Raw genomic sequence first — 16,371 nt, forward strand, 5'->3', positions numbered from 1 at the left:
TCATTCCTTTTGAGCTAACTTCCAGAGGACGATAAAATAATGATATAGCTCAACTGTCTTAAGCACTTTTAACTAACTGAAAGCAGATTTTTATGGGTTCCGATAGCTTTACCATGCTTTCTACAAGTAAACCTTTTGGCCAACGCACTATCTAAGAGTAATCTTTGGTAAACCAGTTTTTCATTCGCATTCCTCTGTTCCTTCATAGATTGAATATTTTGGAGAAGAGCTATATGTTGCCCTGGCAGTGCACATGTTCCCAATGTTCACCGGACACCAGAGTGCATCAGGCACACACTGCGAAGGAGGGAAACTTCCCAGGTATTTTATTTCTGGGGAAAACAGAAACCTGTGTTAGATATTGGGGCTAGGTATCCATCCGACCTTCGGTTCTTGGCTCTAAAGGTAAAGGTAAAGGTACCCCTGCCCGTACGGGCCAGTCTTGCCAGACTCTAGGGTTGTGCGCTCATCTCACTCTATAGGCCGGGAGACAGCGCTGTCCGCAGACACTTCCGGGTCACGTGGCCAGCGTGACAAGCTGCATCTGGCAAGCCAGCGCAGCACACGGAAACGCTGTTTACCTTCCCGCTGGTAAGCGGTCCCTATTTATCTACTTGCACCCGGGGGTGCTTTCGAACTACTAGGTTGGCAGGCGCTGGGACCGAGCGACGGGAGCGCACCCCGCCGCGGGGATTCGAACCGCCGACCATGCGATCGGCAAGTCCTAGGCGCTGAGGTTTTACCCACAGCGCCACCTGCGTCCCTTTCTTGGCTCTAGATATCTTTAAATCCCAATGAAGTTAATGGAATTAGACCATATTTAGTACGGTTCTAGTTCTGTGGTGTAACAATTTTTTGAAGTCATTTTCATCTTTTTAATTTCTGTTTCAGCGAAAATAAATAAATAAATAAAACTGGAGAATTTGAAATAAACAATGCTTTTGAATCCATGTTTCCCACTCTTGCCAGGAAAACACACACACACACAATATGATTACAGACACACACACACACCCCATATGATTTCCATCTTGTTCCTAGCAGGATGCCATTGAGACTGCTCTGTACTTTTTGAAACTATATTTCAGATGAAAGCTACCAGTAACTTATACAACTACCACAGAGGTTGCACTCGGCATGGAGTCTCAGGAGCACCGCAGGGGAACCACACCGATTACAGTGATACCTCAGTTTTGGAAGGTCTCGGAAGTCGAACAGGAAATACGGCTTCCGCTGAGTGCAAGACCCTGAAGCTTAGCTGTCGGCTATTGAATTTCAGTTTTTGAATGTTTCGGAAGTCGAATGGTCTTCCGGAACGGATTACAGTGGTACCTCAGGTTACATACGCTTCAGGTTACATACGCTTCAGGTTACAGACTCCGCTAACCCAGAAATATTACCTCAGGTTAAGAACTTTGCTTCAGGATGAGAACAGAAATTGTGCTCCGGCGGCGCGGCAGCAGCAGGAGGCCCCATTAGCTAAAGTGTTGCTTCAGGTTAAGAACAGTTTCAGGCTAAGTACGGACCTCCGGAATGAATTAAGTACTTAACCTGAGGTACCACTGTACGTTTGAAAACCGAGGTACCACTGTATTTAGAATGGAGGGGAGGCCAAATTCTGGCGTCGCAGCTGAATTTTGAGACCCCAAGATCCACCACCTTCACTTCTACATTGAACCAAAAATTTACCCCCCTGAAATCAGGTATGAAATTTCATAACAAACTAATGACCCCATGTAGCCATTCTTAGCGATACTGCTCAAGAGTTAGAACCTAAGCCTTCCAACTGCAGATAATTAAAGATGAGCCATTCTCACACAGGAACATGCATTACTTACTCCTGCTTAGTCTAATTCTCCCTCTGTTAGGAACAATTACCAAGAGGTGATAGCAAAGGAGCAATTTGAGAAGCCATAAGAGGCCCACAAATGCAAAAATTAAAGCTGACTAATTATCCATAATAATTAAAATAATTCTGAACTATGGTGGGCATTCCTCTAATTGCAATTGCATCATAAATGTCACTACACAACCCATCCTATTAATTGTTGTGAATTATTAATACAATGAAATATCATTACTATAAAAGGGGGACTTTAAATGGCATATTTATTGAACCGGTAAATCCATGATTTAGAGATGAGCAGAATTTCAACTGGCATTTGTTAATGCTGGATGTTGCCATGCCATTGATCACTGGCAGCTATAAAAGCCCCCCCCCCCTTTTTTTAAAGCTCTCTTTGGCCTTGTCAAATGAGGCACAGGAAGCAGAGCAGGAATTCTCATCACTAGCAGGTAAGAGAAGGTTTCACATTATTGAAATATATCGTTTCCTTAGCATGAAACCTCCAAGGGCATAAATCACAACGTGTCAGTTCACAACACAGAAAGTTCTGGATAGGACTGCTACGTTTTCCTAAGGAGATTTACTTCTTTTTCCTCCTAAGAGTCATAGCATTTTGTTGCTAGGCTAGCCAATTCTAGAAAGAGAGAAAGAAAGAAAGAAAGAAAGAAAGAAAGAGAGAGAGAGTCTGTTATTTGGGCAAGGCCTGCACATTCCCATGTTCAGGAATGATATGCTCATAGCTGTCAACTTACAGATTTGAAAATAAGGGACCAGCAGCCTCGAAAATAAGGGACCAGCAGCCAAAATAAGGGATCAGCAATTACTTTGATAAATTCATATTTTGTTGCGTGCAAATGGCTTTAGATAACTATTAGGTCCATAAATTACCATATAGCATACATTCAACACAAAAACCAGCAACAATTTGTTGTTGACAAAGCACAGCTGGACATAGAAAGGGCCCCATTACCTTCAGTAGCTTATTTAAGGGACATCATCAATAAGGGACAGCAACGGGACATGGTGCTGGGATAAGGGACTGTCCTGCCAAATAAGGGACGCTTGACGGCTATGGATATGCTGCAACTTGTTATCTTTGTCATGTAGATGAGCCAGGAGGAAATGGGGCTTGCCACAGTGGTGTCTGAAAGCCAATTGGGAACCATTTGGGTGGTGTCAGAAATAGAAATAGGCGAGTGCCCGCTTGGATGGCCCACAAATCAGTTGGGCTGCTTGGATGTTGAAGCAGGTGAATCAGAAAGCCAAGTTCAACAGATCAGCAGCCCAATTTATCTAAACAGAGCAAACTTTATTTGAGTGCATTAGTCAACACTGCATATATAAAAAAAGTGCTTATTAGGAGAAATTCACTCTAAAATGCCAATAAATTTTCATGAGGGTTTTTATTTTTATTTTTTAAAAATCACAAACTGCTGCCAAACGTGGAGAACTAAGATTGGAAAAATGAGAAACAAGGGGCATTGAAATTCACAGACACTTCTACCCCTTATTTAATGAAGTAGAAGTTGATAGTATGGCTGGATACTATGGCTTTCAACGTGCATTAAATTTTATGGCTTAGATGACTTTCTGATTAGCTGTATTAATTATGGTGGTATCTCGGGTTACATACGCTTCAGGTTACAGACTCCGCTAACCCAGAAATAGTACCTTGGGTTGGAGGCCCCATTAGCTAAAGTGGTGCTTCAGGTTAAGAACAGTTTCAGGTTAAGAACGGACCTCCGGAACAAATTAAGTACATAGCCCGGGGTACCACTGTATATGCATGATGACTGGTTACAAGTAGGGATGCTTGAGAAATTTGGCTCCTGTGAATTCCAATGTGAACTGACTTGATCCAAGCCTTTCAAACTAAAGTACGGATTAGAATGTAATTATCCCTCAGATTTGTGGTATAGTTCTTGGCTCAAAAAACATACCAGAATCCATGACAAAATACGTATTTTAGGACAAAATACATTTAGACATATGCATATTGAGCTAAAATGTGCATATAAATATAAATTAAAATGCACCTAAATACAATTTTTTTGTAGGGAGTTTTTGTTTGTTTTTTAAACAGATTAATGTGGACACAATATAGAAGTGAACACATACAAAACTGATACTGACCAGAAATAGACTGATCTGCCTATTCCTCATTACAAATAAAGGTCTCTTCAATCTATAGGTGATGGTGGCACATTTTTACTTTGAATATGAAGCTGCCTCTGAAAATCTGTAATAATAATCTGAAATGATTCGCAAGGCTAATTGCCTACTCTTATCTAGACTACACAGACATTGCACTGCAAACTGAGCAGTATAGCTATTTTAGAATCTGGACATACACTAACCACCCGGTGGAGGATATTTTGCAGATCAAGAAACAGAATAAATTTTCAGCTCTGTAGAGGAAAACCAGATAATGCTATGGCTGGCTCAAGCAAGTAGTAAGTAGTAAGGCATGATTCAAGCAAAACTGAGCACTACAGTCGTACCTTGGAAGTCAAACGGAATCCGTTCCAAAAGTCTGTTCGACTTCCAAAACATTTGAAAACCAAAGTGCAGGAAGCTCCTGCAGCCAATCAGAAGCCGTGGAAGCCCCGTCAGATGTCCGGCTTCCAAAAATAGTTCACAAACCTGAACAGTCACTTCCGGGTTTGCGACGTTCGGGAGCCAAAACGTTCGGGAACTAAGTTGTTTGAAAACCAAGGTACGACTGTATTAAGTTCCATTGATTTAGTCTGCAGTGCTAATGAGACTTACTTTATACATGCATAGGATTGCAGCATTAAACCTGTTCTCAGAGGCAGATTTAGGGCAGCGTGACTGGTTTTGCCACACTGGGCGCTGAGCCGAGGGGGTGCAACAGGACATTGCAACTATGACGTAGCAAATTGAGCAGAACAGAAGGTGAGAGGTGGGGTGCCGAATTTTGGCTTCCCACAGGGTGTCACTGCAATTTGAATGACCAAAGTCTGCCCTTGATGTGCTTAATGAAATAAATGAAAATAAATAGTGCTCAACTTTGGCTACATTGTGCTCCGTATTCACAGAGCCACTTATAAAGGATATGTGTGGGGAAGAATAGGTCAGAGTGTGCTAGCCATGCAGGGCACATTAACCTTTCAATAGAAGGCTGACTTGTTCCAGAGAGCTAAACACCATGAAATAGGCTAGTTTATTTGTTTAAAGCTGGACTTTTTGTGTGCGTCTGTAAGACCTAAGAGTTCGTAGGGTTTCAAGGTTGCATGAGAAGCATTCTGCGGAACAGATTACGAGTGCATTATGTTGGAGAGAGAATCAGGGTAGGAGTGGAGGAGGAGGAGGAGGAGGTGGTGGAAAAAGAGGGAAGCACTTACCTTAAGAAAATCTGAAAAACAGCCAAAGGAGCAAAACATTTGGAAATGAAGGAAAGTGGAAAAGGAAGCCTTGGAAATAAGATTCACCATGGGGATTGTAAAAGGCAGCACCATTAAGGCAGCTGTAATAAACATCACAGTTCCTCCTACTCCCCCTATTGTGCGCTTAAAAGAGTAGGAAGCAGAATAAATAAAGGGCAGGATTACATGGCAATTCAAGAAATAACCCTTTATGCAGCTATATAGAAGAGCCATCCCACTTCTTGAGGGGGAACTAATTCTTCCTACTGCGTATCACCCCCTGTCCTGGCAAAAGGGAATATTTGTTAATGACAACCAGGAAGTGTCTGATTCAATTTGCATCTCTTGATGACGTTCCTGATAACAATCCTCCAGGATTGTTTACAATAAATATTTTGACAGACTATCTGTTCATTTATTTAAAAAAAATTAAGGCTTATTGTACCAGTCAATGAGGAGGAAGTATAATTTATGAATCCGATGTTGGTGCACATATGTTTGCATGAATAGGAAAATTAAATACTTCCACAGAGATGAAAAGCATTCTGGTGTAGGAAACAAAGTAATTCGTGCAGTAAAACCCAACCTCTTCAAAGTTCAATTGTTTCTTTCCACAAAAGCATGAAAAATGAAAACCATGCTGAATAATGCATGGGTAATGTTTAAATAACACCAGAAATACAACTACAAAACATCCTATCTGATGTGAGTAATTTTGCATTGCCACATTTAAAACAAATGGGTTAGCTGTAACTTTCAGGAAAACAATTGTGGTCTAGTAAAGACTATTGACAGACCCATACTTAATCCAACATATATAGATGTCCCTAAAAGGACTTCCCAATGGAACAGGGGAAATGCTTCTCAACAAGAAAAATCCCAATATCTGAAGGCTCTAGAGCCTATAGAGATTTTTCCTTCATATAAAATAATATAGAAATTGGTATAGCTGAGTTGAAGAGGCTGAATAAGTTCCAGCACTTGACTTCCTATTGTTTTCTGGGCACAATTCAATAAGATAAACATTTATTGCATGTCGCTGCAGGACATTTCAAAATAATACTTTTAAAATGTCTACCGACACAAACATGAGCAAATGATTTCTTCTGAAGTTAGAACAAAGTGGATGGGTTGTGAACTGGTGGTGGTGGGTATTATTACCCCATTAACATGGATGGATCACTCCCTGTGAAGTTTGGATGTGCTGCATCTAACTTCCCCTGAAAGGGTGTAGTCCCATTAAGATGGATTGCCTCTCTACATGGAACAGCCCTAGTGCAGAGCACTGCTGACTGGTTATAAGGGGCAGCAAGTTGGGATTGTATAGTACTGCCTAATTCAAAGGTGTTAGAACTGATGTACAAGGTCCTATATAGCCTGGGACACGAGTACTTGAAGGAACACCTCCCCTGATATCATCTGGCCCATGATTTAAGATTTGCAAGGAGGTGCCCTGCTTGTGGTGCCATCAGTGGGTGAAGCCATAGAGTGGCAGCATAAGGCAGAGACTTTATGGTGGTGGCTCTCCAGTTACGGAACTCCTATCTGAATCTGGTTGTCTCACACACTGCTGATGCTCAGGCATAAACTTAAAATGAACTTATTTTGCCAGGCTTTTGTTCACTGCATTGGCGTTTTAAAGGCTGTTCCTTTTTTGATGATAATTACTGCTTTATGATATTTGTATTGTGTTTTAAGACCGTTGCTATCAGCTCTGGAATTCAGTTGGAGGAAGGGTGGGGTCTAAGAGCAGTAAATAAATGATGACTTGCTGCAATGGCAGGACTAGCTCTGTCCCCAACTGAAACCTAGTTTAATATCCGATTGTAGTTAAGGATGCTAAAGGATTCAGTCAGTCCACATTTTGAAGCAAACCAGCCTCATTCACACTTCCCAGACAGACGGGAATTGTTATCCCCCAGGTTTCACAATTTCTTGGCTCAAAAACGATGTGCAAATATTAAAATTCATGTAACCTGTGTATTTTTGGAGAAAATGCACACGATTTTGTCATACAGTTGTTGGCTCAAAAAAAGTATCAAAATGTGTATGAAATTTGTATTTTTGGGTAAAATGCAAGTTTAAAAAATAATGTGTTTATGTTTTTTTTAAATGTGCAGACTAATGACAAAAAAGGTGGGGCAGACTTTCAAATGATTATACACAAAACAGACACCAACTGAAAATATAGTTAAACATCCATTTCAAAGTACGGCCCCTCTCAGTGCTATTTTTCTAGAAAAAGAGGTGCCGGGATTCACCATGAACACCTCTTAGAATGGTAATGGCGCCTACCTGAGTTCTGAAGAGTTCTGGCTTTAAAAAAGCCCTAGTTCCTTTATACTGAAAGGAATCTGCTCCTTGAAGCCTTAAAGGCACTTCCTTATTTTATTTTATTTATTTTAAAAATCATATTAGTTACCCCATCACAAGCGATTATTTGTATGCCTCATTCACAAAGCTCTAATTTTAGTGGTGCCATTCCAAAAAGATGCAGGGCTACAAATCTGTAGGACCCACTTTCCACATGTTAATTTTAACACTGGAATAGTTCCAAATTTTCTCGGTTCTGAAGTGAAATGGAGCTTATCCAGGGATTCAGATCCAGCTGACATGATGCTGGAGACATGAATGTGTGAGGAACTAATGCAATCACTTGATGAAGAACTCTATCAAAGGCTGTCAGAATTCACATAACATTGGCGACATCGGAGTCAGCCTATGACGCCACTTTCTGCAGGACACAAGCTGGTTCAGATCTGAACGGCAACAGCATGCAATGCACAATTTGTAATACATCCTTCCTCTTCCATCTTTGTTCTTTGTTCCTTGTGGTGATAGTTTCTCCAGTCTAATGGAAGAGCTGCCCTCATCAACAGATGGAGTTACAGCTACTTGGAGCCATTACAAAAGTTGAAAATAATTTGTGTCTTATTGCTTTCTCACCGCCCAAAGGCAATGCAATATTCAAGTGTCAAAAACAAACAATAAAACAGAAATATTTTTCTTCATTAACAAACCAGATGGTTTCCCCTGCACATGAGTCAGGCATTCACAGCAACTGTTTGACAATGCGTTTACAGCTTGTTCCCAATACTTGCTGCGCTAGGTTAAAGCCTTACACTTAAGGTACCAACAACAACCACTACAGAAAATGTTACTGCTCTGACGTAACATGAATGCACATTAGCTTAAATGTATAGTATCAGGGTATTAATTTTTATATCATTTTGTTATTTACAGAGTATGAGTAACTTCAACAAATTTCAAAGGGTCAAAGGCATACAGTGGTTTCTAAGATGATCTTTCTAATACTGTTCTATATACAATTTATTTCATCAAATAATAATTTAGGGCTTCTAGATTCTACTCACCGAATGTTTGTTTTTCTTGTAAATATTTTTGAGGTCTACTCATTTATAATTCATACACATTTTTTTAAAAATCAAACTAATCAAAGGGCATTAAGTGAGAAAGTCTATTGAGTTCTGAGTGATCACAAATGGTATTTAAGGACTCGCTGAAAGAATTATTTTCTGATCAGTTGCTGCGAAGCATTCCTGTGAAGACTCTACTGACTCTGTCTTTCAAAAACGATGAAAGCAGTCAAAAGGTATGATTAACTTCTTAGTCCCTGCAATTTCCTATTGCTCTATTTGCCCTAGATTTTGGAATTGACTTCCTGCCTCACTGCAAAATGCACAGTTGCTCAGCTTGATAAATTGCACAAATTCATTTTTGATCACAGTTATCTTCTATTTACTACATAGCCAGTGAGGTTAATCATATGCTGAAGCAATTCATATTCCACACACATCTACCCTCTTCCTCCCCATGGTACTTTGCATATTTCACACACCAGGAGATGCTATGTCTGTCGTCTCACTAAAATACTGAGAGGTCATTCCTGGGTGCCAACAGCCTCCTCTGGTTCACATATATGAGTTCTGGACTGCCTACATGGGTTTCCCTGAACCAAGGGAAATAAACAGGCAAAAGATGAGAGTGCATAATAATTAAATCTTCGTATGACAGCAAACTTGTAAGAGCCCACAGTAGTAAACAATTCAAAGTACTGGTGCTCTGAGCTCCTGTTGAATCTTTAGAAATGCAAGCCTTCTTCATGCATGACACATGCAAAAGGGGTCCACACAATTAAAGGGGCTGCAGGGCCGTGCTGCTAGCCCCACCACTGACAAAACACAGCTTCCCCCAGCCCTACCATCCACACAAGGAACTATTTAGGGAGAAAGCCAACACATGCAGATTGTACAGGGTTCCAGGCCCTGAGGATCTAGATATGCAGGCTTTCCACTTGCAGACGTCCATGCTATGCCTAATGTGTGGATGAGGAGGTGCCAGAAGCTGAAGGGGCAAAAGGGCTTAGTGAGCTGGGACAGTCTGTGGCAGAGAAAAATCGAGAAGCTGAAGCTGCTGAGTGGGAGGAGGGAGGGCAAGAGGCTGGTGAAGAATCACAGGTGTCTCCTCCCCTGTTGCTGCAAGATCCCCTCCCCCTTGTCTCCCAGAACCAGGAAAGGCATGAAAAGGGCAGAAGAGAGATTGGCTGCATGCAGGCACAGTCTCCAATTGCTTGGGGAAAGCCCTGGAGAGGAGGAGGCATAGACAGCTGTGGGGAGGCAGAGACCTTTAGTCTTGGCAACTGATTTCATGGAGCAGTAGTGGGGGAAATTTTCAACCCAAGGGCCTCTTTTCCTTCTGGGCACTGACCCACTGTTGGGTGTGACCAGAGGCAAACATGGGTGGTGGAACCAATGTAAATGTTTCCTGGTTTCTATGTTCACACAACCATCCATCCAGACAAGCAAGCAGCATTATCTGAATCTAAGGATGCATTCTAGGAGGAACTACTCAAAGAGATGCAAAATAAGGGTGATTGAGGGGTGTGGCTTGGGAAGAGAGGATGTGGCTAAGGACAGGGCATGGCCTGGAGAAAGGCTCAAGGCTCAGGCAGAGATACCAAGAGGGCTGCCTTTAGCCTCCAGATCTGAGGTCCCTCAACTCTGCTTTAGAGTGTGTTAAGACCAGGCAGCCCATTTCCTCCTAGATCAATTGGGCCACTCCCATGAAAAACCTCTTATCTGGATTGTGTTTATTGGTGACACCATACTACAGATCCTTCTGGTGTCCCCACCCAGCAGCAGATGTTTGGTTTTTCTAGATGGTGGTGAATGAAGGACTTTTAGATAATTCTGTGCTTCTGATTCTATTGGAGAATATACAAAACCGGGGAGCAAATGGAACTTGCCTTCCATACATCCAGGTATGATTGCGTCTTTTCTTCCTGTTCTACATCACATATATTTATCACAAATGTTTGTGTTCCTTTTCCCTTTGCAAGATTGGCTAACACAGCTTGAAGCATTCAATCTTTTGATAAGTTTGCAAAGACAAGTTATTTTTCCTGCTGTTTCAACACACTCTCTCTCTCACACACACACACATACACACACACTTTAAACAGAACAGGGCTTGTCAGTGGAGGTGGGATAGTTTTGATGGTCTCAGCCTCAGACCATAAAGAAATGTTATTCACCCATGCACAACGTATAATTCATCCTAAGTGGCAGGTTCTGCTCTGGAGAAGCAGTTGACTGAGCTGCCTTACAAAGTCAATTACTGCTTATTCTCAGGGAGGCGGGGGAGTCTGGGCCAGAAGGGCTGAGATGCCTGCCAAGAAGGCATGGAAGAATTTGCTTTGTGTCAGCCTGCATGACACAGTATCTCATTTGTGGGTAAATATAAATCTAGTAGGCTGTTTTTGTTTTGTTTTTAAAAAGAGGTGCTGTAAAATGTACCTTCCAAAACCAACATTCCTTCTTCCCTAAAACTTACATAAAATCAAGACTGTGTTAAAAGGCAGCCTTTGCACTTCCAAGAAATCTATTTTCATTAAAAGTTCTTTAAGGTAAAGCTACACTGCATGGCTTATAACCTCATTCCTGTATACCTTCCCTACTCAGGAAAATGACAGAACATTTCATATATTTCAGTAGATGTTTTGCACAAGTAAAGTCTGAGTAATTAGTTAACGTAAGTATTGTTGTCTATGCAAGTGTGAAGAACTGCCAATAAATTAAAGAGAGAGAGAAGAAAAACCTCAGACCAATGTGAATAATAGACATTGTTTTATAAGGGCATCAAATCTAGAAAAAATTCCCCAGGAAAAGGGAAAGGGGAAAAAAAGGAAAAGGGAAAAGGAGAACATCTTGAAATAAATGGTGTACTTATCGCTGAGAAATGAGCCTAGATACGTCTTAAAAAATGTTAAAGCTCAGAATTTACTGCATCATTCATGCAGTTTCATATCTCTCATTTCATGCCACAACAAGGGATTCTGCATACTCCATATGAAATACAGTAAGACTATGATTTTTTCCCCAGCAGCAATAAACTCCACGCATGCATGACAAATCCAAGCATGCAAAAATGTTTAGCATCCCAGTTCAGAGATACTTTGGGGACAAAATCCGATTATGAGTTATATGCCACAATAAATAGGGCTCAGCGTTTCATAAAGCAATTTATAGTTCATAAAAATGACAAAATGTACCTGTCGGATAGAACCCGGAGAGCAGATCTCTGTGTTGCCTGCTGGAAGGAAGGGCAGAGATGTTTATTTTATATGCTGACTTTTAAAACAGGAGCTCAATCAACACTTAAAAAAAACCACACATGTCACACACATTCCTATCACGTGCCCAAATTTCAAAGTATTAACAAGCTGCAGTAATATGGATATTTCTGATCTACAAGATGTAATAACACTTTGCTAAGTATGCTATAAAGCCCCCAAAATGGTTAAAGCACAGATCTTTCCATCCATACGATTCTATTCAAATGACCTTAAAAAAACAACCCCAAAACCTTGCAGGAAATAATTCCCTTCCTTCCCACCATCTCATTTACCATTAGTCCCCTTCCATTCTTCTGCAAAACAGACAGCACATATTTGGGTCTCTGGAATCATCTGTTGTTAGTTACAGAATTGTACGTTTAGCAAACTATGCAAGAACTGCTGCAGGCTTTCTAAGACATCGTTGTGATACACTGTTGGCAAGTTCTGACTGTGCTGCAAAAGGAGATGAATGTTCCATTGATGCTTTACCTCTCAGTCATTGCCTGCTGAAGGTGGTGGTGGTGGTGGAATCCAGATCTTGCTAGTACGTTAAATTGTGGAGGGGAAAAAATCATAGCCGTACGAATTTAACAGGACGCTCCATTTTTATCAGCAAACTAGCTTCCAATTTCTTTATTGAGCATTTGTTGACATGAGTCTCCTGGAAAGTACTGACATGGATGGCTTCGTTTTCAGTGACTAACTGAATATACCTAATATTACGATCGTCTTGGCTACAATCTTGGCCTTGGCTTTAATCTCATACATTCTGGATTTCTGCCAACACTCTTTGGAATAAAGAGTTCGTACAAACAACTGTACCATTAAATCAATGGTTATTACTTTACACCCGAAGCTGCGTAAGATCTTTATAAATAGAGTAGCCCCTTGCTATATTTATGTATAGTAAGCTTGTGTGCATTCAGTTTTACATGCTTGGCAATTTAGTTTTTTATTTATGGGTGGGGGGAATGGCAAGGGGGCGGGCACCCAGGAAAAAAAGACTTTGGCAATCCCACCTGCCATTGCACCCAAAGTGTTTTGACTATACACGTTTTTTGTTTTAGGTGCAATCCATGGAATGTAGCCCCCACATAACTTGTGTGCTTACTGGACTATATTTTATTTCATTCAAGAAGCACGAGGTGGCACATATGGTTATCCCCCTCCCATTTTATCCTGACCCAGCTGAGTTTTAAGGCTAAGCAGAAGTTTGAATATGGGTCTCTCTGGTGCAAGACTTTGTTGATGGTCTACTTAGGTACAATTTCATTCACAGCACAGAACAATGGTTCTGCATATTGTTAATTCATAATTGTACCTTGCATGTCCCACTATCTCCATGTGAGGGGACTTTAGCAAGTCAGAAGCCTTATCTTTGTAGAGAGAAATCCTGGTTACAATGGAAAGTAATGGTTCTTTGTTTTTCAGTGGGACTTCTTCATCTTTCCTGCTTGCCGTGAGTGACGTGCTGCATGACCCACCCTGCAATTATTTCATTAATTCTAACACTTTATTCCATGATTTTTCAAACTGGTGCCACTGTTGGGACATAACAGGGTCTTCTCAGTGGTGGTTCCCAGTTTGTGGAATGCCCTTCCTGGGGAGGTGCATCTGCCTCTTTCATCAGCATCATCATCAACAACAAGCTGATATTGGTAGGTCTTTTCAGAACCATTTAACTACAGACCTGAAATGGGTCCAAATAGAACAGGTTTCCCAAATTTGATAAGCAGATCTGCCACATCTCCTCTTCTTCTTTGTATTTATTTGCTCATAAGTAACAATTAACTCTATGACGCTAGTAAAGATGCCCCCCCCCCGAGATCTGATAGTGAAATTAAGAAATTATGTAATCTCAGAATGTCTGTTTGAATCTCTAAAAGCTTGTGTCAGGTACAAGTCTTTTGTTCCGGTTCAAATTCCATTACCCTGGAGTAATCTCTGAAATTAACCAGAAGATTATCACATACGTATATATGATGATAACCAGCAGGTGATATAACTATATGTTGAAAGGTGTAAAAATAGTGTGCCCTTAACTCTGCCTTGTGTGCTCCTTTTAAAAAACCAGAGCTCACGCAAGGAAGAGAGCAGATGAATCTCTCACATGGGCAAGATGCCAGAAGTGAAGAACTTGGAAAAATTGCTTCAGACTATGTCATGATCATGGAAAGCTCAGATGACATACCATTCAGGAAGGTAGGTAGACAAGAATACCTCTCCAAAACAAGAGCAGAACAGCCACAGATAACTCCTGACTCCACCCAAATACAACAAAGCGTAGTGTCACTGAGTAAGACTATATTAAGGACCCTATGCACACAGCCTATGGCAGCGCAACTAATTTGACAGAAAATTATCAAAGACAATTATCAAATAAAAATTAGGCTGCGTAGAAAAGCAATCTCCTGCCAACTCATTTTCTTCCATGTTGCTATACTAATTCTTTTTAACTTGCACAGGTTTTTGGTACAAAGATGCAACATTGAACAACATACTCTCCAGAACTCAAGTTGCCTCGAGTTTTTCACTTCGGTAGTGTGTGTACTATGAGTTACTGTCATTTGTAATATGTACTTGCTGCATGCATTAAAAATACATTTTAAGCCGAAAAACAGAAGTGTAAGAAAACATCCCTGCAGAAAGTGTGTTATGGTGCACAGGGTTCTGCCACCAGCACAACTCTTTCCCCTTCGTTGCCTGAGCTGCTCTGTCGGCTGTGGGGCTCAGATGTGTCAAGTGAGTCACCTAATCCCTGAAAATTATGCTCAGTGTAGATTCATTTTTAAGTTACAAGCTGATTGCTTATTAAAGTTTAACTGATGCACTTCCCTCCTCTGTGCCAGTTAATTAGCAGCTTTTGAAAATATTTTGGCCCCTCTAAATGTTACATAAACATCTGTTTTACTATAATCACCCTTGTCAGACAATATTAGTTTATTTGTCAACTTCTTGCTGTGTGTTGATGTTTTATTTATTTAAATGGTGTTAATGCCACTTCTAGAAATCTCACATTGACTATTTCTGTTTTGACAATTTATCAGTGGACAACTATTTTTTTAAAAAACCCAAAGACCTACAGCAAACATTTTTCAGCTTGAGAGCCACATTCCCTCATGCACATCCTTCCGGGACCTGAATACTTCTGGTGGGTGTGATAAGACACACATGGCTCTATATCCTCCATACACTTCAATGATAGACTCCAGACAGATAAAACCACTAGAGGGGTCCCCAGAGAAGGGTTAATGAGGAGTGTGGCTTGCAGAGAAAGCATGGTCTGCTCAGTGTTCTGCAGGGACAGATAGAGGTACCAGGTGGGCTGCATTTGACCCCCAATCTTTAGGTTCCGCAATATCTGCAGGAAAAGTATGTGAAAACAAGCTGGGAAATATATTTTTTTCTACAGGCTACAAAATACCATGGTGGCGTTTCTATTAAAAAACAGGGGGGTGGGGATGCTCTCCTGTTTCTCTGGAGACAGAGTCAGACTGGGTTTGTGGAAGGGCCATAGCTTAGTGGTAGAGCACCAGGTTTACATGGACAAGGTCCCAGCATTTCCAGGTAGGGCTGGAACCCCAGAAAGCTGCCGCTAGTCAGCATACAGACACTACTGAGCTGGATGTATAAGGTCACTTCCCAAGTTCCAATTTGCTAAGTATTGGTTGCTGCTGTAGCTACCACAGCACAATCTATATCTCCTTCGTGACTATTAAAAACAAAGGGCAACACTGGGTTGTCCAAAAACCGGGACAGCAATGGCACCCTTGCACACATTACAGTGGTACCTCGGGTTACATACGCTTCAGGATACAGACTCCGGTAACCCAGGAATAGTGCTTCAGGTTAAGAGCTTTGCTTCAGGATGAGAACAGAAATCGTGCTCAGGCGGTGCGGCAGCAGCAGGAGGCCCCATTAGCTAAAGTGGGCTTCAGGTTAAGAACAGTTTCAGGTTAAGAACTGACCTCCAGAACAAATTAAGTACTTAACCCGAGGTACCACTGTATATTCTAGCAAACGGGATCTGCAACAACATGGCGTACTCCTGTTTGACTGTTTCATTTAATTTGCCATTTGCTCCTTCATTATATTCCATCCCATTTCCCTTTGCACCTGGTTTTCTGTTTCCACCACCCGCAGAGTCAGTCAGCACAGCATTCCAGGGCCACTAAGCACATTAAGTCCCCATTGGTTTATCATTCTGGCTTAGTTCCTATCCACCCACCCCTGGGCTTTTTGCACTCTTGCAAACCTTGGGGTCTTCTCCTGTCTCTCCCCTGTTGTGACAGGTGATGCTTTTTTAGCTACATAAGCAACAATGCTCACAGATGAGAACCAGAAATTCAGGGAACACTCTGTGTGTGTGTGTGTGTGTGTGTGTGTGTGTGTGTGTGTTGCAAATAAGGAATGTTGAGCCCAGGTATTTGACCTAAAACTGTTCCCCTGAAGCTGTGTTTATAGCTCCTTATCTTTATTTGAAATCAATACAGTTATTTCAG

At 41.3% G+C, this 16,371-nt stretch overlaps 2 protein-coding genes across 9 annotated transcripts in view; one reads left to right on the top strand and one right to left on the bottom strand.

Annotated features, from left to right (window-relative positions):
- AFF3 (ALF transcription elongation factor 3) overlaps positions 1-16,371 on the bottom strand; it is a 228,518-nt gene that overhangs the window by 42,071 nt on the left and 170,076 nt on the right. For 7 of the 8 annotated variants that reach the window (XM_083437609.1, XM_083437607.1, XM_083437608.1 and 4 more), the window contains one exon: positions 11,804-11,844. In XM_083437609.1, the coding sequence (XP_083293735.1) occupies positions 11,804-11,844 (41 nt within the window). The remainder of the gene's footprint in view (positions 1-11,803; positions 11,845-16,371) is intronic. The other variant, XM_083437606.1, reaches the window with a different exon arrangement.
- On the top strand, positions 13-14,781 carry LOC310676332 (uncharacterized protein). Its single transcript, XM_083438176.1, has 4 exons — positions 13-321; positions 13,301-13,527; positions 13,944-14,071; positions 14,335-14,781. Exons 1-4 carry the CDS (start codon positions 254-256, stop codon positions 14,359-14,361), a joined length of 450 nt encoding a protein of 149 aa, XP_083294302.1. The 5' UTR covers positions 13-253; the 3' UTR covers positions 14,362-14,781.

This window comes from Podarcis tiliguerta (genome assembly GCF_965153285.1).
Source record: "Podarcis tiliguerta genome assembly, chromosome: 4".
Lineage (NCBI taxonomy): Eukaryota > Metazoa > Chordata > Lepidosauria > Squamata > Lacertidae > Podarcis > Podarcis tiliguerta.